We start from the raw sequence: 26,681 nt of genomic DNA on the forward strand, positions 1-26,681 counted from the left end.
CCCTGTTCACACTGAGAGCAAGCGGAAGTACTTTCTCACGCTGTTCAAACGGTGATACCATTTAATTCCAGCTCAAACAATATGAATATATTCCTGTATTTTACTGGAATGAAGGAAATACAGCTAGGTAACATTAAGCCAAATCTAGAAGACAACTGTATCGGCTCAAATACAAAGCACCGGGGTAGGCAGCATCTCTCTACTAAGGGTGTCCAAACACAAGTGTTACACCACAGGTGCCCTCTGTACCTACACTGCGGCGCCTCTGCAAAAGCAGTTACACGTTCCATTATCTTTTTGGCCATATTTTGTTTCATTTTTTGTGGTAAGATGAGAAACTCACAGGAAAACATCCTTCCAGCCCCGTTTGCACACGATCTGTGGTGAAACAGGATGAAAAACCCCAATGCTTCATGTCTAGTTTGTAGTCTACCATCACCATCTCCCTTTCTTCAAGGAGTGGCTTGCCTCACTCTGGTTTTTCGGCTGCTCTTCAGACTGCGGCATAAACTCTCACGCCATAAACACACTCTCAGAAGCAGGGATGGGTAGTTAGCTAATACAGCGACCTCCTCACAGCCTCATGCACAAACGGACCAGACTAATTTCAGGTCTGTAGAAATAAAGTGCTGTCTTTGCTAACTTTGTCTTCAAGCTTTTGCACAGGCCTTGAAGAACTACGGGACACAGAGAGTTATCAGCAGTGTTCTTCTTTCATCCCTTTCCAGTGAGTAAATAATTTAAACCCTTTACCTCTGACAGCAAGTTTTATCAGCATGCCTTCACCTGTTTTAACAGTGCATCACAGGCAGTGCTGCTCTGCAGAACATCCACTGGCACAGCTCACAGATGAAGTCACAAGACAGGCCAGTTTTCATTTCCAGCACAGATCAGTCATTTACTGCAAGAAAATGCAGGAAACGCAGTTCAGCTATACCTCATGTGAAATAGCAGATTATTGGACTGAGGTCTCAAGAAGGATTTCTCTTAAGGGCAGAGTATATTGACATTAAACAGATAAACATATTTGAGAAAGAAAAAGGGTTCTGTCAAAGATTCTATTGTTCTGTTTGTAACTCAGTGAACTCCCAAATCTTGGCTGGGCTTTTAATTCACTGGAAAGCATATGTATCTGTATGAAATCCAGTCCTTACACAGAACTTGGCCAGCCAACATCCTCAGAAAGAAAAAATTACACACTCAAAATGCTAAATCCCAAAGAACTATTTAAAAATGCAAGTAATGTTGCCCCCTTAGATTGTCTCATTAAGAATGAGGTTAGATTGCAATCATTTGCCATCTTCATTTATTCTCCATAAATAATCAAGTTACTCTGTTTAGGAACAGCAGTCTTACCTTCTCAGAAGACCTAATCCGGACATTTTTAATGTGACCACAAAAAACAAACAAACAAACCACAAACCCAAACACACACCCCAAAAAAAACCCCCACCATAAATCAATGCCAATTTGATTTCCAGGGCAGTACGCAAGCAGGAAGCCAAGCAAGCCGGCTTACAGGGAAAGGCAGAGGGCAAGGTCCAACATTCATCACACTGAACAGGCCGGGGATTCAGCAGCTTCAGGCACTGACATTTTTAATATTGATAAAAACAATTCTAGGTAAACTGAATGCCAGAGAGCTGATTTACTTCAAACCAGTCCTCACAATGTCGGTACGGTCCACTAGAGCACAGCAGTTCCACAGAACAGTTATTTATAGTTATTCCCACTAACGGAGTGTTACCACAAAAAAGCTTTGGTTTGTATTCAGAGTGTAAAGATGCAAACCAGAGAGCAATGGAAAAACACGCCAAGCAGGACACTGCTGTCCTTACGGAGTGTTCCCCTCCTCGCCGCACAGGCAAGCCCGTCCTCGGGGAGCTAACGAAGGCCCAGCAGCGAGGCCTGTGCACACCTGCGGTACAACAGCAGCTCCCAGCCCCGAGGAACAGCACCACCAGAAGGCAGCCAAACCTAAGCGTGCGTAACTTTCTTGTTTAACTCATCAAAAAAGCATCCTCCAACCGGAAAAAGGCTGCCTGTTGTTTCACCTGAATGCAGACCTACAAGTGAACACTGGGACGTTTGGCAAGTTATATTGAATAGCACACAAACTAAACACCCAGCACTAATTTCAATCTAAAAATCCTTTTAAATCTGAAATCAAAAAGCGAACAACCCTGCCCATCCCTCCCTAACCACATAAAATCCCCAAAACCTGTCACCATCACAATCCAGCCACTCACTCAATATGGACAGTTTCAGACTGCAAGTTTCTCTAGGTTTTCCTCATCTATGCGGTGTGCTAAGCGTTAGCTTCTTCAGAAAAGGTAAGGAAGCAGAGTACTCTGAACTCAGGCAAACAGAGTTGGGAGATGAAGCATATTTATTGTTCCAAGGGTCAGAATTAGGGAGCATTTTCAATCAACAGGCACACACCATGAAAATCCAGCTAGCATGTATGACTGAAGAAACCCGGGTAAGCCTTAAATAAGTTTCAGAGCTGCTGTAACCAGGTGTGTGTATCAAAGCGCCTTGTAGGTAACCATGGTTTAGAAAACCAAAGACGGCCTCTGCATAGAGGACAGGCAGAGAATAGCATCACTGAGGTACTCGTCCCATTTCTTTCAGGCAAATTACTGCATAGATATCTAAGATTAAGGACTTCTGACATTTTTCTGAACAGCGTTTACAGTATCTAAGGTAACATACTGAAAATCCATTGTATTTGCAACCAGAGAGCAGCGTATTAGACATGCACTGGTAGAAAACACCCCGTGTGCAATCTGAGGTGTTAAAAGTACCACACACAGCTTGGACGTTAACCTAAAAGCACACCAATTTAATTTCACTTCTGGTTTTGTGGAAAAGAGTCTACATGGTCTTATTCATAAAAACGGAATTCTCAACATTCAGCTGTGGTGGGAATAACATGGACGTACAGAGTCTTCATGTTCAGGTTCTTCATGGAGATGTCCTTCGAGATCTCTGAACCAAAAAAAACAAGAAACACAACAGCGTTAGTGCTCTTGCTCACAAGTAACTACCAACACTGTTTCCCCCCTTCCCTTTTTAGTCAGACTGTTCTGCTGGTTCAGTCAAAACAGGACTAGGACAGAAACTGCTCCGCTCAACATTCCCTCCCGTCAGAGCAGAGCGCATTAAGGGAAGAGTCACCACGCACCAGGATTGCCACGGCAGCGGCTGAAGATACTGTTCTGGGTTACAAAGCAGAGTTTTTTGAAAGCCTGTGTCAGCCCACAGCTCCCAGCTTCCCAGCCACACAATAACAGCTACTTCAGAACGTTATTTGACCATGTCATGAAACGAAGTCACTCTTAACAATACCACACAATGCAGGGAAAACCAGTGTTCCCTATAAAAAGTGCGTAAGAACGGCCATACAGAGATCCATCTCCCAATATCCCACCTTGGACTTGTGAGGGAGTACAAGAATAAGAATACGCATACATGAGCTCGAGTTTTGTATGTGAGGCAAGGATTGTAGTAGTATCTGCTGAAAAACTAATGTTGTGATCTTGCTGATTATGCCTAAAGAATTTCATACCATGAGATCAATTCCTTAAGTTTTTTCATAGCTATATATACCTGGGTTGGAACAGTCATCACAGGATCATCATAGAATCATGGTTTGTGTTGGAAGGGACCTTAAAGCCCATCTAGTTCCAACCCCCCTGCCATGGGCAGGGACACCTTCCACTAGACCAGGTTGCTCAAAGCCACATCCAGCCTGGCCTTGAACACTTCCAGGGATGGGGCATCCACAGCTTCTCTGGGCAACCTGTCCCAGTGCCTCCCCACCCTCTGCGGGAAGAATTTCTTCCTGATATCTAATCTAAATCTGCTCTCTTTCAGTTTAAATCCATTACCCCTTACTACTACCTGTCTTTGTAAAACATCCCCCCACAGTTTTCCTGCACACACACCCCACCCTCCCCCCGCACTGGAAGGTGCTATAAGGTCTCCCCGGAGCCTCCTCTTCTCCAGGCTGAACAAGCCCAACTCTCTCAGCCTGTCCCCATGGCAGAGGGGCTCTGGCAGTTTGGTGCTTGCTAGCTCAATGATTCCCAGCACCCAACAGCCAAAGCATAGCAGAGCAGACTGTTTGGAATACTGGGAGGTACAGCTCTGGAAGAACAGCAAGCTGAATAACAAATATACTAGGGGTCTCTTAACTGGGAAACTTCAAAGCAGTAACCACAAATACAAGCACTGAAACCAAAGCAAAAGCCTCCTGGGGGTTACGGTGTTCCTCTGCACGCCAGCATCCCTATGGGCAACACACGCGAATAAAGGGAATTTTAAATTTTGGTGCTAGGGTTAGCACAAATGAGAGACTGATGACACTGGGAGCGGCTGGGTGGTTTTTCAGGAGAAACCATTCTGTAGCGCACTGCACTCTTCTCACAGGCTGACGTCTGCTGTTCACGCTGCTCTAACCCGGGCTCGTCTCCAGCTGACAGCGACCGCGGCGCTGCCTGTGTGCTGGGGGAGGCAAGTCTGTGAAGTGCATCCATGGAGATAACCTACAAGCTGCTTAGTTTTCCGTAACATGATGCCCAGGTGAAAACTGACTCTGGAGACGGCAGCAAGAAGTCCTGTTTTCAGCTAACAGGATGCACGTGCCTTCCAACATTATGGCCCCCATCTTCCTTTGGAAGATATTTCCTTTTTGGCTGAGCAGAGGCAGTCTGCATCGAAGATTAGAAGCCATCTCTTAAAGAGTTAAGAAGCCCTTACAGATCCTGAAGGTACTGTTTTTAAGGAGTTGTCTTCCAGTGCAGTGCTCTGCTGTAGGCAGCAGAATGCCCACCTACAGAGCTGCAAGAGCGAGGCAGAACCCAGTGCAGCAATTCGGGCTTTATTCCCTCATTTACTTTCCTTTCCCAGGAACATGCTGCATCAGTATGTGAAAAAGGCAGTTGGCCTGCAGAAACAGCCAAACTACAAACTTGGCCTCAAAGTCTTTCTCAAAATTACTTATTTTTTTAAATTCTGAAAAATTAGGAACTACACAAACACGTTTTCAACAGCATTTAACACAATACTTACTATTTAGAAATGGGAAACTTGATTTAGCAACAGAATGTAAGGGCACCCTCCTTTCTGTGCCAATTCCTCCGAAGGCAGGCGGTGAAGCCGGCACACTAAGAAGCGCTGCCTGCATCCCAAACGTGTCTCTGGATCAGCCTCACGAGCAAGCAACGCTCACCACTGACATCTCGAGACAGCTTTTCCTGCGTGACAGACCGCATTTGTTTCCGAGAGGCTGGCACGCTTCCGTGCCGTGGCCGGCAGGTGCCCAACTGCCTGCACCCGACAACGTGTATTAAAGTAACATTTTCAAAACTGCTAATTCGTTTCTCACCAAGTGATTTCCCACCCCCCCACTAAACCGGCAATCAACCTTCCACTTCGTGGGTTCTTCTCAAACATCGCAAACAGTCAGCAGCAATTTTTTAAAATTATTTTTAGAAGAAACCCTAAAAAAACTTCTCAAGAGACTGAACTTGTTTTGTTTTGCAGGCAGAACCTTGAAACGTGACGAAGAGATGCACAGGGGATTACAAAGCTGCAGCAATACACAACCATCAACTGAACTAACGTTGTTCCAGAGGCATCAAAATATTTGGCTTATATGAGGCATTTATTTATCATCTGAAGAGATGTGAAGACAAAGTACATCCATTCCAGTGTTCACACCATTAAAAGAAGAGAGCTGCACGGTGAGACAGCAGAAGCGTAGCCGTGCGGCATAAGCATGTGTCAGCTGCACAAACCTCCAGGACCCAGCTCTCTACATTCTGAGTCCCAAAAAGACCAAATCAGTTGGCTTAGCCTTTGAAGAGTCATCAAATCCCATTTCTCACATCATGAACTGTCATTTTATACACTTCATGGAAGTTTACACAGTTCTGGAGAATTCGTACTACAAATACGTTCCAGCGATTTCCCTTTTAGGTAGAGGCATCTCAAAAATCCTTAATTAAATTGAGACTTAAAGGCAACAAGTTTTCCTGGTTTGCCAGTTAGTTCCCTCTTTCTGTTTTACTTAGGAAAATGGCTTCTGAATGAACAGACTGCAGGTCACACAAAATATAAAGCCATCCTGACCCACAACCAAAACTCGACAACAGAAGAACCCAGACCTCCCTTGCTCTGGTTCTAGTTGATCCTACGTGAATCCCTTGAGGCCAGGTCCCTTCTGGGCAGATTAACCTTCACTCATCCCATGGAAGCTAAGTGCCACGCACCCCTCCCAAACTGCTTGTAACTTGTGCCATTACCACAAACCGGAGACAAAATCCTTTACATCATCTCATTCCGAGAGCTGAATTTTCATGAATACACAGAAATATTTGGGGGTTTTACCACGCAGTTTCCAATCCATTCTGCCTCTCAGAAAGTCCCAAATCTTCCTGAGGTCGAACTTTTCAGCGCTACAGGTGGCTACATCTTTAGTCTTCTCTCTCTCATGAATCAGAGATCCTTGTTTCTAAGCCTCACCACCTGACCGTGGTTCTGGAAGATTCTTTACCATTTCAGACATGTGACTGTGTGATAAAGCTTCCTTCCTCCCAGGTATTCCGAATGGATTGCAGCTGCTGTACCCTACAGTTCTGACCTACTAACACAGCTCTAAAATAGATCCAACATTATTTTCCCCTCACTTCTGTTCTCCAAAAGGAAGGAAAAAACCCACAACACCACAAGTGTTACAGGAAGAATTTGAACAGGTCCTTAAAATGTTGACCCTTCAGACTCAGTTCTAGGGGGAGATCCACCCTGCTGAGTCCCAGCAGCATGTAACTACCCTTTACATTGCTGAGTGACTTCTGCTTCCAAAGGAAGAAACTGTTACAGAACCTGGCTTGGCCATGGCATGAAGGGAAGGCATTAAAGCTTTGGATTTCCACATGTGTATGTGTGCTTACATGGAGTACTGAATTACTGGGCAAGATTAGCAACCAAAGTGTAAATAGTGTGCGCTGAGTAATTAAACTAGATCTCAGGGTGCATTAGCTGCTCCTCACCAAAGTCTCCCAAGAATCCTTGGACAAGCAAAGCAAAAGTCTGTACTTACCTTGAGTTTGCGCTTCATCCAGGAACAGCTTCAGCCTCCTGCTTCTCAACCCAAAAACTTTTGCCGTTTCATGCAGAAGCCCTTGGTACGTTAATCCGTTCTGACCAACGGGATTTTCCATCAGAAGAGTTCCCACTGTACCCTTCTGACACTCTGAACAAGATAAACAGTTGCATCACTATTGGTGAGGAATGGTATTACCTCTTTCAGCTCAGTAAATTGAAAGTTAGGATTTCTTCTTCCATTTCATCTCCATTTCTCCAGAGTGCTGAGTAATTACCGATACCTGCCTACTCACAGACATTCACTAAGAAGTCCATGAGTTACAGACTCAGAGGTGTAAGTGATCACCAACAGCTTAACAACTGAAAGCAAGCCTTGCAGGATTCTTTGCACAGGGCAAGCGGATAATCTGAAGACTGGGAAACATGAAATATTTCAACAGGACACAAGCCACTGACAACCAGAGAAGCTTACAAAGCACCTTCTGATGATCAAATCCCCACTTAAACATGCATTTTTGGCCCTAGTAGGTTCCCAGTGGAGTCAGGAAGATTCTACTCGGACACAGCCCAGAAAGGACTCATACCAGGGCAGAGCTTAAGAGTGAGTTACTAACAACACGGCTTCTTCAACGTGAGGTTTCAGAGCAGTTACAAGGTTAGCAGCTGTGAAAGGGAACTACGTGCACCCATCTACACACCAGATCAGGTTAATAATATAATTCATTTGGCTTTTAAATAGCAGGAAGAAACATTCCATGGGCTGTTTACAGTGTCTTGGTAAAAAGCTTGGCTCATTTTTGGTCAGTTTTAGACTAAGCCTTTTAAAATAAGCTGCAGAGTTGAGGTGGGGGTCAGAAACAAGAAAGCAGTGCTTAAGGGCTCATATTTGAATGCTGCCCCTTATCTCAAAGCAGCTCTCCTTTTTCTGTTCTGAAAAGAGGGAGAAAAGCTAAAACACTGTGTTTAGTAGAAAGCACATACTAGGATAAAATAAAGAAAATTACCATCTACCAATGAAAATGTGTGTACTCCTCTGCATCAGAAAGGGACGGTGCCCACAGCTCAGCTGACCAAAAGCTCAGCCTGCAAGGGGGAGAGATCAGCAGCCCACGTACCTTGTGGCTCTGCGTTCATGAGCCGCACGTTGATATACTGGCAGAGCAGCGCGTCGGGAGAGCTGAGGAGAGCAGGTGCCGACCCTGTTGTCACATGCAGAGTCTTCCCGCTGAGACTAAGCACGTCAGTTTTGTTTATCAGTTCTGAAACAGAAAATGAGACCAGTCAGGCCATTACAGGGACGCAGAGGTCCAGTTCTCACTCGATTAGCTGACGATGAGGGTTTCCAACTCCCGACTCCCCAGTTTCCCTCCTCGCAATTCCCTCCTCATGACAGATCATCTCTCCATTTTGAAAAACGGAACTCGTGCAGAAATAGTTGGGTTTTTTACCAACGGAGTACTTGGACTGCTGTGGAAATCAGCCCCTACATACCATTTCTTATGCACACAAATATACAACACACTTACTTATGCAATAAAAATAGTTAAATAACTTCAAACAAGCAAAAAATTATTCACTTAAGCCAACCATTTCTGCCTCATTAAATGAAGACCATGCCCTTTGCCTCTACCCTGGCTTCCTCAGCTGAAGCAGCACTGCCTGCATGTTACTATGCAGCATCAGGGCACTTCCTTCATTAAACTCCAGCTCAAAAAAAATGCAAAATCTGGAGCTGGTCAGCTCATTAATAATGCCCTATGCATTACTACTTGTGTTTAATGTCAATGACCGCTGACGATTCAGCAGATGACTCCAGTCATGCATATTTAGAAAATGGTGGAAGATCAAACCCAAAACAGGAGGCATGTCTCAAAGGATGTTAGAAGCAATCCCAGCATCATAAAAGCACTCAGATGAGAAGCTAATGAGGTTTCTGTGGTACAAATGCATTCTGCACCACCTACATGAGCAGCTGCCTGTCTATCACAGTGGTACAAAAAGCTGCTGATAGCCACAACATGAAAAGAAACAGAGAAATAACATCACTCTATGCTACAAAGCTTCTGCAGCTACAAAAGAACCCCAAAGACTCGATCCAGGAAGAATTCATACATTTAGTTTCTTTTAATAGTTGTGCGCTGCCCATACATACACAACAGGCACATCATCTATCCTCTCCTTCCTACAGGTTTTCACAGCCATCAGCCCCACTCGCGGATCACCCAGCCTAGGCTGTACAAAGCTTTTCTTCCATCCCTTCTTATGAATCAATTCCGATGGAGCAGAAGTGGCACTCTTTTTCCAAGGATGTTTGCAAACTTCAGAATGGAAAAAAGCAAGCAAAAACACTCCAACAAAAACAACAATAAAGGGTGAAAAGTTGCCACAGGCTACAAGCTCTCAGAATTTTGCCAAGTGCCACAGCACATCAAAGCGCGATGCACCATGGGAGGCTGACAGACTGCCCTAGTGCCGTGGTTTAACTCCGGCTAGCAAAATACCACGAAGCCTCTCTCACAAAGGCCCCTCCCCTCCCTCCTCCAGTGGAGGGGAAGAATCAGAGGAAAAAAAGAAATAATGAAGCTCATAAAATTGAGATAAGAACAATTTACTAATTAAAACAAAATTAATATATACAAACACTACTAATAATAAGTAATCAAAATAACAAAAATAAAACATATGATGCAATATGATACAATTATGATACAATTCCTCACCACCCACTGACCTATGCACAATCAGGTGTTGAGCAGTGGGAGTCAGACCCAGAGAGCCCGAGAGCCGCAGCCTGAGTTCCCAGACTCCCTCCTCACCTCTGCCCCGAGCATGATGTACTATGGAATAAAACACTCCCTGGTCAGCTGGGGTCAGGTGTCTGAACTGTGTGTCCCCTGCACTGCCTGTAGCGAGACAGTGAGAGCTGGGAACGCAGCTGCAGGATCAGAAGTGGAGAAAGACCTGGAATCTGGTGCAGGCATTGCCCAGCACCAGCCAAGACCTTATCAGTGCTGCTCTCTGCATCCAGGAACAGCTTCCTAGCAGCCACGGTAAAGAGAGTTAACTCTGCCCTGGCTGAACCCCGCACACCTAGGAAGGGTGAAGGTTTCCCATAGCCACCCTCAGATTCCATCAAAAATTCTCAAATGCTGGCTCTTGAATTCAACTTTTTAATACACGTGTTGTGTATCTAATGCATACATATGTATTAAAGCTTTAAAGAAAAAGGCAAAATTTTGCTATTGCTTCTAAAATTCAGTAGTCAAGAACGAAGAGTCTGCGATGGTGGTGGCCATCTGCCAGGTCCCCCAACACTCCTGCAGTACCTCTGAGATGCAGGCATGTGCTCAAGCACAGGATGGGGCTTTGCTTTTGGTTTTACTTACAGGAAAGCAAGAAAATAAACTAAATTAACAAGTGGAGAGGCATTAACTAGATTTCATCAGGTGGAAAGGGAGCCAGCAGCAGGCTTTTCCCTGCGTAGCCCTAAAGCAGCACTGCTTGCTGTTTCTGTATGGCCACTGGGTCACGAGTAGGAGAGAGCACTAACGAGCAAGGTGCCCCACAGAGCAAGAAAGGCACAGCTCAGGGAACACCAAATTTGACATCACCCAGGCGCCGGGATCTGTGCAGCTCTACCCAGGGCAAGAGGGCAGGAGCCGCAGTAACGGAGATCCATGTATCCAACAAACCGAGCCTTCTGCGTTACGGGAGCGCTGACGTCTTCACAAGGGAGAGCTCACGCACCGTGCTGTCAATAGTCAGTTCACAGAGCCCTCTGATAAGAGCAAGAGAAGGAGTGGATCATTTTTTCCATGTGTAACGATACCCTTGAAAACAAGCTGCTGTTACAAGTGCTCATCAATATTAAAATCATTTTTAAAGTCAGTTCTCCCTGCAGCTGAGATTTAAGTGGTAATATCCTTCTAAGGCACCTTACAGCCTCATGGCCTTCTAAAAATTAAAGATTAAAAAATTCTTTTTGTACTCTTGCTCAGACAACAGCACTATGAATTTAAAAAAAAATTAACCAACTGAAAATCATAAAGATCAAATAAGACACGGACTAAGAAATTTGTGGCGGGATTTTTGCCTCACCCCACCCACCCGCCTTTTTAAGCCTGAAATGATTTACGGCTTCATTTATTCCCATAAAGATAAAGCTTTTTTTTTTTTTTTTTTAAAACAAAACTCGCTCTTTTTCACTATGGGCTACTTCCATGAAAGCCGAGTGCAGCTCAAAAGCATTCCCAGTAAGAAATTTAGAAGGTTTCCAGGTTTTCAGCAACCTGGAGCAAAAAGAATGTCACAGACAACTGTTTTTATCACCTGAGTTGAGCCCAGGCTCTTTCCTTTTCTAAGAAAAAAAGAGACTAATCTATTCTCAGTTTCTGAAGACGAGTACAAATCCCAGAGCCCTGTTCCGTGCTTTTGGAGTTACTCAACGTACATTGATTCACTGCGGGGAGGAAATGTTTATCCCATTATTTCAAAGTTGCCCTGGAAAACCAGGCCACGATACATTTCAGCCTGCCTCAATACAAGAGCTGCCTGAGTTTGTGCCATTACACAACCCTAAGTAAATCTTCATTACAATTAGAAAACAAGAGAATAAACTACTGCAAGTAAAGTGGACAGCCCTAAAAACCACAGGAAGGAAAATAAGGAGCCAGAAATACGGTTTTACTAGGTCACAATTTTATTAACACACAGAGGAACAATTCAGCAGCAATTTGTCTGGAGTGTGCGATCATTCTTTGTCATTCCTCTCGGACAGAGTGGCTGATACCAACTCCCTGCTCCACCTGACCAGTTCCTGGAATCACCATTAGGCCCCACCTAACATCACCCATGGGACGGTTGGGCAGATAAAGCAGAGGGAATAGATCTGAACTGAACGTCAGGAATTTTGGTCTTATTCTCTAACATCTTTAGGAGCTATTTTCTTTGTACCTGACCCCTCAAGGAAGCCGTATCTTCTGCTGATCAATGCTTATTTGAGATCTCTACCAAACTGCAACAAAAGTGAATTTGAGAATTTAATCTTTCATGTTGCTAACAAGCAGGCAGGGGAAAAAAACCCCACACTGCCCAGGCCACTTACAAAGAGGGAAAGTGCACAATCAGCACGCTGAGATGGGAAGTCTCAAAAAGATACCTACACAGCAAAGCAACACGGAAAGAAATAGTCTTTGGTGCTACTGCAGAAATGAACTTCTGAGGAAAGGGGAAGGTTTAGTTTTTTTTGTTTTTACCACTTCCTTTAGGAATTGAGCATTAGTAGATTGATGTCCCATTAGTGGAAGAAAACAAACCAAATAAGGAGTCAAACGGCTTGTAATCTACTGAGATGAGAGTTTCCCAACTCTTCTTGGCCTTCTGCAGGTCACCTCTTCATAACTGTTCGAAATGAATGGTAATAACTGTACTGCTAATGAACAGTACTACCCACCTCTGCAGGCACACAACTGCTGAGAATGGTAACACTAACAGTTTTCCGTGAAATCATTTTCCAAATATCTCCTCCATTAAAACATAACTGAAACTTGAGGAAGATATTGAGGGATCCAGAAATCCCTACAAACCATCCAGAACTCCAAGCAGAGAATAACCACTCTGTACGACAGAGCTAGGCAGTTCAGCTGAGCGCAACGTGGAAAGAGGTTTTATCACATTACAGTAAGCGCGTCACAACCCACACGAACAACCCACACACGTTCTTCTAGAAAGTCTTGCAGGAAAAGACAAGAAAACTACAGATCAAGACGGTAAAAGCGACATTACAGACTCAAATAAGACTCTTCACAGGTCGACATCCAATTACCATTTTTTGCAGCATTATATCATTTCTGTGTCACTCATTTCAGAGTTAATGAATGGTGCGGCAACAGACGAAGTTGGCACTTGGAGATGTGCCTGTCACCAACCCTGAGAACATACAAAGAGCTTGTATCGCTGTTCCAACATCTCTAGTTGTGTCACAGCATGGCCACTGCTAGTGTTGATTACCTCTGTAACCTTGTTCCCAGCACCCCCATTTTTAAGTTGTAACTTTTCCTGATGTACTGAAATACTATACGTACTGTAGTAACAAACCAGCACTCTCCTCTCCTGGGGGAGAATGGCAGTTTGCTGTTAGGGTCTCATCCTCACCAACGGTAACATCTTTCAGAATGGCTCTCTTCTGTTTCAATTAGGTTATCTTTCTAATGAACAAAACCACGATATGGCTTGTTGCTCCCTATATAACCCACAGATGATATTTTATATTCTCATGCCTTCACAGAGGCCAAGTTGAAGCTGCAAAAATATTCCCTAGATTTTTCTAAAAAGAAGAAATGCAGAGATCTCAAGCCTCTCGGGGTGAAAAAGTAACATTCTTCCCTCTACAGACTGCAGTTTGCGTTCAATTTGCGCAGTTTGCCCTGCCTACTGAGGCATGAGGGGAAAAAACCACTGCAAAAGCTTGTGGCAGCTTGCCACCCCCATGTAGCATTGCCTGGACCCAGTGGAAACACCTGAAATAAGTCAGATTTTGTCCTGATGAGAACTGCAAAGGAGATAAGGCAACTGAAGAGTCGAGCATCATTTAGCAGCAGCTTCTGGTAACATTCTGATGTGACTATAAACACAGTCTCATAAGCTAACTACTGTAAAATAGAATATTTCCTTATGCATTTTCTTGTCAATTTTGTACATACGTAGAAAAACTATACAGTAAATAACTCCTAGCTGCTGCTAGGAAGACTTCTTATTTTCTTTGTCATACTCCACTTACCTGTTTTTCCATTAAAAACTGTCAGTTTCGAATTTTTAAGACCAAAAATGCAGGAGACTGCATCTACAAGTCCAGTGAAGTTCAAGGTGTTATCTCCTTTTGGATTTTCCAGCAGCAACACACCATCTAAAACCAAAATGAAGAAATTAAAATGCAGATTGGAAGCAACACCCAAGTGCCAATGATTTTCTAATGACTTATTCTAATTACTTCCAGGGAACTTCTAAGCTGAGTTCAAACAGGCAGCACTGCACCTTCCAGAAATTCTTTTTATAAGAAAGGGAACAACTCAAGTGTACTTCAGAAAGAGAGTATGGAAGTACTATTTGTTTTTATTAGAAAAGCAGTCAAATTTTTATGTCACTGAATTATAATCCAGTATTAAATTGAGTAAAATCGCACAGACTGCGTGCTCACCAGCTCACACAGTTAGGTTCATTACTATTCAGTAAGTAGCTCCCTAACTGTGTTAAGGAAGGCGCACTTACGTTGACACATACACTGTAAACACGTAGGAAAAAGAACTCCAGAGAGTGCATTTAGTTTTCTCTCCTATTAGGAAAAGAACTCGACCTTGTAACACTTCTAACAATATCACTGCACTCATCTTCTCAGTATCTGCTATTCATTACCATTATATTCCACGAGTTTTAAGTGCCCTTCTCAGGTCTGTGCTTACTGTTTTTGAAAAGCTTAGATATTATCTCCTCCCCCAAAAGGCATCACCTACCTTTTCAGTACTAAATCAAGACGTTCTCTAGGTTGACACTCTGAGTATGGGCAAATGCACACACACAAAGAGCTGTTGCACAGCTGTGGAACCCCCAACATCAGAAGGATACAGACTGGTTGGAGCAAGTCCAGAGGAGGCCACGGAGATGCTCCGAGGGCTGGAGCCCCTCTGCCATGGGGACAGGCTGAGAGAGTTGGGCTTGTTCAGCCTGGAGAAGAGAAGGCTCCGGGGAGACCTTATAGCCCCTTCCAGTGCCTGAAGGGGCTACAAGGGGGCTGGGGGGGACTTTTTACAAGGGCCTGTAGTGACAGGACAAGGGGGAACGGGTTTAAATTGAAAGTGGGGAGGTTTAGATTGGACATCAGGAAGAAATTCTTCCCGGAGAGGGTGCTGAGGCACTGGAACAGGTTGCCCAGAGAAGCTGTGGATGCCCCATCCCTGGAAGTGTCCAAGGCCAGGCTGGATGAGGCTTGGAGCAATCTGGTCTAGTGGAAGGTGTCCCTGCCCATGGCAGGGGGGTTGGAACTAGATGGGCTTTAAGGTCCCTTCCAACCCAAACCATTCTGTGATTCTATGAAATACAGGCAGTGTGTGCCTCCATGTAGACATTCCCAAACCAACCCTTCTGCAGAATATAAACAATCCGCTCACACTGGAGTATTTACTACAGGCCCACACCAGAAGACATCAGGGACATGTGTTTTTGCTTGTCAGAAACTTATTTTCAAGAATGATTTAAAGCTACTATTGGAAGGGATGTTGCGCCACCTTTCAGACAAATACTTGGCACCAGCGTTCATCACACCGTTTTCCAAACCATCCTGTAACGCCATGACCGACTAATCACACCTGGTACGTTCCTACCTTGCTCTGTCCCATTAACACAAACTTTGAGGTTGACGTAGGCACAGGCTGGACCAACGCACTGACGCAAACCACCTCTGACGAGCGTAATTTCTAGCTCTGATCCCTTCAGCTGAAGAAAGAGGAATATTATGATTATTTGCTTGTTTTATTAAACAAGCAAAACAAAGCATTTTCATTAAATGAACGACATTAAGATCTTGTCGTCTTACACTAAATATTAATTACAATAAATAGCAACTTTTACCACATCTTCCTTTGGTGCCGGAGCACTTCAAATACTGATTTGTCTTTAACACGTTGAAGACACAGTAGTACTTAACACACAAGAAAACCAGCCTGATTTTCACAAGTGATGAGCAGGGATGACAGTCTCCCAAAACATAATCCAAAAGTGAATACGCTTAGAGAGACTCTTCCAGAGGTAACTCAGTATCTGAAGACAGGACCCTGCTCTCGGTCGCTGTCTGGGAAGCCTTCCCCTGCCTCCGAGGGGCTACCGAGAAGAGCCGGCATCGTAGCTGCCTTGGAATTGGAGTCAGGCTTTGTCAGTAGCTCCCCGTCAGCAGTTAGTGACTCCAACACCCCAACAAGTAATGGAACACGCATCTTCCTTTGCAAATGAGACACGGGATGAGGAGATGTGAGAATGTGTAGCAATGCTACAGAAACAGCCTTATTCTGTAGATGCTGTAAAGCAGAACTTCAAGACCGTGCCTTTTCCAAGCACGGCTCTTGGCCTGAACTAAGCACTGGCTGGAATTACTCCTGCACTCAGACCAATCTGCATGAGAACCACACTCCAGAAGATATCTTGATTGTAAAATTACACAAATCACTTAGATGAACAACTGATACCACGTGGCCATTCTGGCCAAGTTTTTTATAAATCCGGAGACGGTCTTTGTTAAGAGTCACAGTCCAAGGAGTGACCAGCTCAAACTTGGAAGCCCTGCTCTTTGCTGAGCTCCTATGACAAACTAGGGAAGGACACGTCTGGAGTAACAAATCTCATCTCGTGTCTACCCAATTCTATCAGCAATTAAAAATTCATTTTTCAAGTAGCTGTCTTTCCTTCCCAGTATTTTCTGAGCAAGTGTTGGGGTTTTTTTGTTGTCTCAGAGCAAACCTTTGCGAAAGGATTCATAATTAAAGTCTTGTATCAAAAACTGACCCAGGATAATTTCACAGAAATACTGATCCTGAATGTAATCAAAATACTTGTAGAAAAGACAGACTGCATTTCATTTTTGTCCCAGCCTTCACATATGACAACATCATGCAGATCTGTTCCTCCTTCTACTATCTTCCAGAAATTTGGTGCAGTGATCCTGTCACAGTTGACAAGTTATGAACTCCTGTGTGGAACTACACACTTCATTCTTTTAACTTGCACCTGCTTTTATAGCTGAAAAATCTATAGGTCATCTCTACAATCTTCACTGTAAAGCATTTTCAATGTCGATGCTGCTTATCAACCCCCACCAACAGAAGACAGTTGATGCATATTTCAGTTTAAATTCCCATCTTCACAGTCTTTATGCCTGAAAGTGCCAGTACAAAAGGCAGCACAGTTATGGCCAATCAAGCCACTAACCACAGCCTCGGCCTGCGGCACCAAACTACAAACGCACTGCACACGGCTACAGCTGCCCTCAGCTCTACACAAAGGGCCAAACTTCTACACTCAACGCATTTCTGAAGAAGGGCTTTTTCTTTTCAGATGGTTTTATTCCCTGTTCTTAATGTGACCAGCTAGTTGCAGCAGAACAGAGAGTACGGAGTCAAACACATGCCCTTGGCGATCCATCTCCGCAGTCCCAGGAAGCAAGACTTCCAAGGAAGACTTTACAGTTGCACTAAGGTCTCAGACATCTGCTTCTCTCTGCAACCCCGATTTCAGAGTCTAAGCACGTGAGTGCCAGCTCCGAGGCACAGCCCATCTGCCCACACAGTGCAACCCACACAGCGAAGGCCACAGACTGACTCGGGAGGGAGGCACTTCGCAGTGGCCGGGACTCCTTGAAGTACAACAACAGCAACTCTGCATTTACTTAGAGCTTTTCTTTGCCTCTGTACATAAACCCTACAACTTCAGTACATGGAATTTGCTCATGCTGTAGTTTGGAAAAAGCCTTCACGCCCAAGCCTTCCAGCTGACAGGCCGGCACGCTCAGCGCTCTGACCGTGACAACATGGTTAGACTTCTGTAAACTCAGCCATCAATTGCAACAGCCACACTGAACTGCCTACTGTACAGTCATCTTATTTCAGCCTTGATTTTTTAGGTTTACACAGCCTGAAAGCTGACATCTGTGCCAATGGAGAGCCCCAAACCCCTGGTGCACATACTAGCTCATCATTTCCAAAACTAAACGGCTGTCTGGTTTTGCTGACATCCAGACAACAGCTATCAATTGTATCCATAACCACCAGCATCTTGTCAGGGCAAGACTTCATCTTTCCGCAGACAGCTTTATTTAAAACTAATCCAACAGACGCAGCTTTCAGCTTTCCACAGTCGCTTTTTTCACTAGAGTCTGCTAAAGTAAGATTTAGAAAAGAGAAAAGTAATAACTTGGGGGGAACCACACTTGAACGGGCACGACAGCTTTCACAGAGAGATCCAGCGGCCGACATTACAGCCCATGTGCCAGGCACTTCCAGAGGCAGGCATTCAGACAAGTGTTTCCCAGCGCTACGCATTTTTTTCCAGCTGCCTTTACACTCTAAACCAGATATGATGGTGACTTAAGATCAAACTGTCCATCAGCAGTATCCCAATCTAGTAAGTACCCAGAAGAAACAGCAAAATATTTTCATCCACTTCTCAACCACAATGTTCTTCACTTTTACATAGTGCTTTTCCCTTTGTCGCTAAACTAACAGTTTTGAAAAAGGTTTGAAACTAAGAGTTTCAAATCTTACAACTTTAGAAGTGTAATTAGTAAGTATTAAACTTTCCTTACACATGCTGTTATTGAGATGGATAAAAAGGTGCTTTCTTTTCAGCTATTCTCAGACCCCAAGCCATACTGCAAACCAAATTTTAAGCCTGATTTACCCTAAGTTCTTGTTGTTCTGGCCTAGCATGACATTTAGACTGAAGAAGATTTCATCCACAATTCTGTTAGAAATGCTTTTTGAATATAGTCATTTTCAGTAAAACCACAGCAAAATGTATTCTCAAAGCACATCAGAACAAACCGTCGGAGAAAGCAAAGGGGTAGTTCAAACCTGCTGCCGAAAGAATAAGCCAACCTGCCCACCTGCACTGCTACAACAGACTGAGCTTAGCAGGACGGAGGAGAAAACACGGGCATGCTCAAACACTAATAACAGAAGGTGGTCTTAAGCCAACAGGCAAAACTTAGCCTCAAAGGAGAGCATTTCTACTACAAATGCATATTAAAGAAATCAGAGAAACACTATTTTAGCTGTCTAAACAATGCACTAATCCAAGTAGAAATAAAATGTGTGTATTAACCTTACACAAACAACTCCCCAAGATGTTTATTTTGGTACCCAAGCAGCTTCACTTTCGAAAGTACTACACATACAAAGCCCAACTATTTTCTTTTTATAAACCAAGAAGTCTAATCTGGAGATTTATATAACACAATATCCACTATATCCCACAAACAAATATTTACATCCAGCTGTTTTGGAAGCGATGCAATTTGCGCAGATAAAAGCAGGTGACACAATGAACTACGCAGTCAATGCATTTTGCTTCTTACTTGGGTTGTTTCCTGGATGAGAACTTGTTTTGAGGTAGGCACCGGGTAAGGCTTCAGGGCAGCCTTTATTGTTGCAAAAATGAAATCCCTGTGTTCCTTAATAACAGTATCCAGGTAGTCACCTTCGGGATGGGATCTGTAGTACACGGTAATCTCATCCGTAGGAACCAGATTTCGCTGCAGGATACACCACATGCACTATTAATGACAGCAAGACGACTTCCCCATACACAAACTGAACAGATGAGACTTGTTAAAGAAAAGTATCTTAGATATTTACCAGGCATTTGCTAAAAGTTTCCACAAAATATTTAGACTAAAACAACTCCTTTGTCAGCAGGGCAAGAAAGAGGCTTAAAACATGGGGAGTTTATCTTCAAAAAATAATGACCGAACGTGCACTTTAAACACCTCACTTCCAAATGTCTTTACCAACTCCACCCCTTAGCGAGCTGAAAGCCTACCAAGTTTATTGAAAAGCTTTTCTTGAGGCTTTACTAGCATTTCCACAGCCTGTCAGCCTGAAATTAAACCCTCAACTCTTCATGGAGCAACTGCTCAAACCAGGGACATTTTCTTAACGCCCAACGGTCCGCAGGACGTGTTGGTATTGTTTGGGAAGTGGTGACCAGGCCGAAGCTTCCACACTAGTTCTGCCACATCTCACACGCCAACATATACCTCAGGAAAAGAGCAGTCTGAGGGTACCCTTATTAATGCTCAATTAAAGTGATTTCAAGGAAAAAAAAATAGCAGCTCTACAACAAATCTTACTTCTAAAATCTGCTACAAATAATGTCTGCTCTAGTGCTATCTTAGTAACAGTCACTGTGGGTCCAGAATCTGGTTTTACTGCATGTACAATTATAACAGGAGTGGGGACGAAAGTATAAATGCACAGTCACATCAAGTTAAATATTAGGCAAGACTTAAGTACTTCGATATTCATTTAAGTGAGAATAAATTATAACCTTATGTCATTACAGAAGTAAATTTAAACCGTCTTTATCTTATGAGAGAGTTTTGTCCTCATGGCCACATTTCTTCCTGGTTTCATTTTATACAAACATAAATCTGTATAGTTTCATATATAATAAGATTTTGGTACAGATTTGTCTTTTTCAGGTACATTCGTACCTAAGATTCATGAAGTCTTAACTGTACAGATGTCTTTTCCCAAAAACATGGCCCATGGATGTTTTCTCTACACATCACTTAGAGCTCCTGCAAGACTCCTTCGGGTCTGAGTCTGAAAAAGGTACAAATTCTAGTGCATTGCCACCAAGTCAGTTGAGAAGGAAAACCCTACGTAAAACACTGAACAAGGCTTGCAACGCGTGACGCGCGCGAGAGGACAGGGGATGCTTTTGTTTTGTGGGTGTTTGGTTTTCTTCTCCTCAACTTACAGGTTCTGAAACCTTTAGAATTCTTTGTGCTGTGTTACGTATTAATGCCCTCACCAGATTAAAGGCTTTTTCAAGCTGTCATCACCTCCACGGTGACCAGGCTTTCTTGGCACAAAATGGAGACAGCAAGTGCAGCGCTTCCTGGATTAGTGTTGTACAGAGAAGGAAATCACGTTGGTTCAAAGCGCTTTAACTAAAGGTCACACAGCATCGTTTGTGTGCATGATGAGAACAATCAAGAGTGGAACCGTTGGCGTAGGTATACAAATCAGTGACAGAAATGCCTCCTGTGATTTGCTAAGCCGTGAGCGTGTTTCCTTTAGCAGTCCAGGGCTCAGGTGCCTCAGCTCGCACCAGCCCAGCTGACGTAACCAGCCGGAACCAAGCCGGAACAGAAGGGTATGCTTGGCAGGAGGCAGGCAGGCCTGCGAGCTGCTTACCTAACACCGAACGACTGCTACGTGGCTGAAGATAGGAAACGAGGGGCTCAGTAAAATGAATTAGTCAATTCACTATGGATGATGCACAGCAAGCTCATAGTTTGTTCAACTCATGCTACTTAGTAATATGGGAATTCAAAATGAAAATAGTGATTTGTAATCGCTTATATCCAACCAGAAAGCTACACAAAAGAGTAAATGATACAGGGCTTTGTGTTTCATTTAAAAAGTCTGTTTCTGCTGCATGTTGCCCAAAGATAGCTTAAAAGTAAATTAAAATGTCTTGTTCCAACCCACTGCCTTCTAACCTTTTTGCGTAGCTTCTGGATGCGATTAATCACTTCCCGGGCAACTCCTTCATCCACCATGGCCTGGTCTGGGGTAACATCCAACAGAACCAAAACCTGAGGTAACACACAGAAGGCAGTGGAATAAGGTGACAAACTTGAAGCAAGCTACTACTAACTCACTCAGAAGCTCAGGTGCCTTTTTATAGAGCTCCTCACTTACAAAACATCACGTTGAAGAGAGTACCTTAACATCTCCAAAATTCAGAAGATAATTCAGCAAATTCCAGGAGCCTTAATCCTCCCCAAAAACAAACAAAAAAAAAACCCCAAAACCCCAAACAAACAGCAATAACCAGTAAAACACCTGAGCATCAGAATGTGCCTCAAACTGGGCAGATCCTCCTGCCACCTGGTCAAAGGTATACATGAGACGAAGGTCTTCCTCGTGAAGTTCGTGTCCTTCTACCACAATGGTGCCTGCAGAATGGGCAGAAAAGAGCATCTCCTATGGTTAGAGTAAAAAAATTAATTTAAAAGCTTTAAACAAGTGTCAAACTTCAAATACCTGAAACGCAGTATATTTGCAATACATCTACAGAGCAGTTAAGCACTAGTAAAAACCACTGAAGTATCCCACATTCAGATTTTTCCCACAAGCACTCGTACAGGCAGCAGAACTCCCTCAGATGCAGATGCCTCAGCAGCGGTTTGTGTACCATTTCCACAGAACGGTATAAAACGTAAAAATTACCTGTACGATCAACTAAATCACAACGTACGTTTAGGCAGTTAACTAAACACATACAGCTGGAAGATTCACACCCACTTGTACATCTGGAATGGAATGAATTCTTTTAGACTAGCTTTTAGAGTAAAGATGATTGCACATACACCCTGTCAAACCTGATCCGGTCTTACGGAAGAGCTTACTCTCTACTTCATGCTGGTCTTACAACAGCACTGAAACAGGAGAACAGCACCAGCTTAGTTCACATGGCCACTTCTAATCTGCTGTCAGCAAAATCACAAAACCAATTTTTCTCCTGTTCTCATTAACATAACATTTAACTGGGAGGAGAACAAAGAAGTAGGCCTTGAGCTGCCCTAAGCCCACAGGATACTTGTGCATCCTCCCCTGCAAACACTTGATCAATGTACACAAATCAAGTGCAAATCTTGAGTTTTTATTTCTGATGAGCCAAAGGATTTTACATCTTTTTTTTGCCAATACTGCCATTGTGTAATGGTTTGTACCATGACATACCTGTCTCCTGGAATCGCTCCAGCTGCTCACTCTTCAGCTCCTTGATTGCTGCCATGACAAGCTTAAATGCACCTTTCAAACGCTTCCCAAGCACCATGTGATCCGGTTCTGCTCTCAGCCGGACTCCGTATTTATCTTTATCAGTAGATAGTGTCACTTGGCGTACATTAAGTTCCTACAGACACACACCAAGAGAAAGAAACGAAGCTAAGAACAGCTGTGCCTGACAGCTGTTGGAAGGGTACAGAACCAGGGCCCGCAGCAGAAGGTGTAAGTCTCAAGCAACACATTTTTTATACAGGTGTCTCTATGAATTAAGCAATTTGCCAAGAGCAAATAAACCCAACCAATGCCAAAACTACCCTTCAGTAGAAGATGCCATCCTCCCCTTCAGCTTTTCGGTAGGCATTTCTGTTACTGACAGACACCAGTCAGCTCTCAAATCAGATCCCTATTCCACAGCCCTTATTTTATCGTTACAACTGCACGAAGAGATAAAACTATTACCTCCGTGAGCAACGGCATTAGAAAACGGCCTGGAAAAATTCAGGAAGCAAACCAGTGCTGAACTAGTCCTTTCAGTAGGCATTTAGGCAGAAAACTATAACAGACAATTCTATGATTCAGGCTACACAAATGCTACTGCCTCACTCTGTCTCCTTCCTTCTCTGTTTATTCTAGATCCTTACTGTGCAGAAAACCACCTTGCTCAGAAACACTTCAGTCTAAGCTCTGCAGCACAAGAACTCTGAGTATTGGTGTGCAGGGGCAGCTAAAAAAGCTTATAAACTTTGAAAGAACTTCAGGAGGGGCCCCAGCAAAGGCATGTTCTTTTGCCGCTGCAGAACCCTAGATGTGCCCATGTCTGGTAGGTCACGTGCAGTTTTTGTCCCCGTATCTAAGGGGGAATATAGTGGTGCTGTGGGAAGTTGTACAGAACAACTGAGTCAGGGGACAGCGTTGCTGCCATAAGGAAAGGCCTCTAGAACTCTTTGGAGAGAAGAAAGCTGAAGGGGGAAACCATCAAGGTTAAAAGATATGAAAGAGGTAAGTAGGGAATGTAAAACTTAGTCCCCAAATCCCTGAACAACCCCTCAAGTAAGGGAGCATGAGGTGAAAATAGTAGGAGATTGGTTTAAACGGAGATAACACAAGCAGTAAACCCTTGGAATCATAGAATCATAGAATCACAGAATGGTTTGGGTTGGAAGGGACCTTAAAGATCACCTAGTTCCACCCCCCCTGCCATGGGCAGGGACACCTTCCACTACACCAGGTTGCTCCAGGCCTCATCCAGCCTGGCCTTGGACACTTCCAGGGATAGGGCATCCACAGCTTCTCTGGGCAACCTGTCCCAGTGCCTCCCCACCCTCTCCGTGAAGAATTTCTTCCTGATATCTAATCTAAAGTTAATGGAAGTTAAGGGGTACCACCAAGTTCAAAACGGAGTTAAGCCCCTAACAGGGGGGCACATGAAAGATGCCCAAGGGAACAGGCAGGCACATGCCCTTGAGTATCTAATAAAATACCTGCAGATGGCTGGTACGGCAGGAGTCTACTGCAAGAAGTAGGCAGATGCCCCTGCTTTCCCTGCATGGACTCGACCACTGCAGGAGACCACAGGATGTGCTAGCTCAGCCTCGAGTCTAAACCACTACAGCATTTCTTCATAATTACAAAGGCTTTCCTCGTCACATAAGCATACTAAGAGCCCCCTCCCTTACACATCCTGACCATCACACAACGCCAAATTTGAAAGTAGAGAGCAAAGCTCTCTGCTCTACACTTACTCTGTCCAACACTAAACAGTTAACACACGTTATTAGTAACACCACAAAATAATGTCCTGGTGTGCTTCCTGTAAATAAGAGCACTGTATCCTGGTATTGTTTTGTATCTTCAGCAGAGTCTCGTTTTCCCTACTTTGTAACGCTAAGTAAGAAACTCACCAGAGGCAGAACTTGATACCTGAATTTCCAGTTTCACACAGTCCCACTCTCTATTCTCGGTGTAACGTACCAGGGACGGATCTTGGACAGTTTCAATTGCCAATGTGCAACTTTTCTACAGGTACAAACGTGCATGTATCTGGAGCGTATACCACCATAATTCGTCAGGTTTTGTCTGTCAGACTGCCCAATTCTGGAAGCATTTACTGTTTCTATCTCCACTAGAAGGAGTTCACATCTACGTGACGCAGAAACACCATGCACATTTGGAAGCAAGCTGCTCCGAGGCACTCAGGAAGCAGAAGTAAATGGCAGCATCAGCACGACAGGACTAGCAAGTAGCCAAACATTTAGACTGAGAAGTAAAGCTTAAATACAACCTCTGAGCTACAGCCTAATTTCTTCGGAAGTCCTACTGACACGAGGAGTCAAGAATACCACTAAATCTAATTTAATTGAGTACATCTTCTAGGAAATCTAATTAAAAGCATGTATTTCAGACATTCAGTTTTAACAGGGTGCTGTTGGAAATGACCCACAAGTGGCAAATGACGACTTCCTGGGGAAAAAGAAATAATAATCAAAAAAAAATAGCACAAATATGAAATTACTTTAGGCCTGATTAGATAGATTACATACAAGCCAACTCCATCAGGGCAAGTCCTCTATACTAATTAGATTAGGAAACCACTCTTCTGTACACGTTATCAATAATCATAATAGAATGATCCTTTACAAAAAGCAAGTCTGTATCTTAAGTTTGTTTATATCTACCTCAATGTAGTGCTTTGACTTAAAACAGTTCTTAATGTTATCTTCCCAATACATCAAAATTAGCTCCTTAAGACATCTCTAGAGCTTCATACACACAAGCTGAGGCAACCGGTCCTTCCCATTGCCAGTCGGCAGGCCTGTATATTCAGGCATTCATGTGCACAAGGGCCTTTTGCTGGTGTCATGTGCCAGGCACAATCGGATCGATTGGTAACCCAACTAGGCCCAATTCTCAGAACAAAAAGAAAAGCCAGTGCTGTGCTTCAGCTAGGCTGGCCTCTAGGCGAACATCCTAAGAAGGAAAATAAATATTGATTATGTAATATTTTAAGAGACAAACTACCGAAGGACTACACACTCTGCCCCAGTTCCGCATCAGTTAATTCAGCCCATTCATGGATTTGATCTACTACATCACCATAACACCACTAACGTTATGAAATACCAGTAGAACTTGAATATGTTGAAGGGGAAGTCAATTTTCTGTTTTATTATAGCCAAACATAGATAGGGGTAGGAGCTGAAGGCCATACACAGGGTGGAGGCAAACAAGCTTCTGATTGTGCTTACAGTAAAATTTACTCAGAGAAAACCTTTCATCAGAAGCAGTCTGGAGGAGAAGCCCTGAGCTAGGCTTGCAAAAGGCCTCAAATACAAACGAATAAAATGCAATCGTGTTCAGTTGCTAAAAGCCTTCTGGATTTCTTTCATTTGTGAGCTTGCTCATTTTTGCATCAGAACTCCATAGCGTGGACAGTTCTAATATTAAAATCCATTTATTGCAATGACTTGCTGTGTTCTGATGAGAGAGTAAGACTGCAGATCAAAGAATGCAGCTACTGCTGAAAAGGTGACAAATGACATTTTCAAAGAATTGACAAGTGTATTTTTCAAATTCTTTTGTCAGCAACTGCGTGAAATCAAATGGTACAATTTTTCTTACAGATTACCTCTGGCACCTACAGGTTTACTAGAAACACACTTCTGGCAATAACCAAAGGTTCTAAACCTCTGAATATGTAGGAGGTTGATGAACCAAGCTGCAAATACAGCCCAAGTAATACTACCCATTCTGCCTGTCTCAGCTGACCTCTTTAGCTCTGAACCATCCTAGTAAACAACTAGATTGATTGCTATAAAATACGGTAAAATACATGCTAGCCTTCAGCATCAGCTTGGTGAATTTTAAGGTACATAATAAAAACAGGACAATACGCAGTGTTTTGTATTTGTGCTTCCATAAAATGGGGAGATGACAACAAACTCAAATACCTAAGACATACCTTAACTTTGGTTGTGATATCAAATTAATATAAATTAAAACATACTC

The 26,681-nt window shown here is 43.5% G+C and overlaps 1 protein-coding gene across 1 annotated transcript in view; it reads right to left on the reverse strand.

Moving 5' to 3' along the window:
- Positions 1-2,549: 2,549 nt before the first annotated feature.
- The window catches only part of IARS (isoleucyl-tRNA synthetase), a gene marked incomplete at its 5' end in the record, with an annotated part of 52,307 nt that continues 28,175 nt past the window's right edge, over positions 2,550-26,681 (reverse strand). The window contains 9 exons of the mRNA XM_010151048.1: positions 2,550-2,991; positions 7,109-7,261; positions 8,229-8,372; positions 13,892-14,017; positions 15,489-15,600; positions 19,229-19,405; positions 21,383-21,478; positions 21,729-21,841; positions 22,629-22,803. Of these exons, the coding sequence (XP_010149350.1) occupies positions 2,909-2,991; positions 7,109-7,261; positions 8,229-8,372; positions 13,892-14,017; positions 15,489-15,600; positions 19,229-19,405; positions 21,383-21,478; positions 21,729-21,841; positions 22,629-22,803 (1,179 nt within the window). The remainder of the gene's footprint in view (positions 2,992-7,108; positions 7,262-8,228; positions 8,373-13,891; positions 14,018-15,488; positions 15,601-19,228; positions 19,406-21,382; positions 21,479-21,728; positions 21,842-22,628; positions 22,804-26,681) is intronic.

Source organism: Eurypyga helias, unplaced genomic scaffold, assembly GCF_000690775.1.
Source record: "Eurypyga helias isolate BGI_N326 unplaced genomic scaffold, ASM69077v1 scaffold15254, whole genome shotgun sequence".
In the NCBI taxonomy this organism is placed as follows: Eukaryota; Metazoa; Chordata; class Aves; order Eurypygiformes; family Eurypygidae; genus Eurypyga; species Eurypyga helias.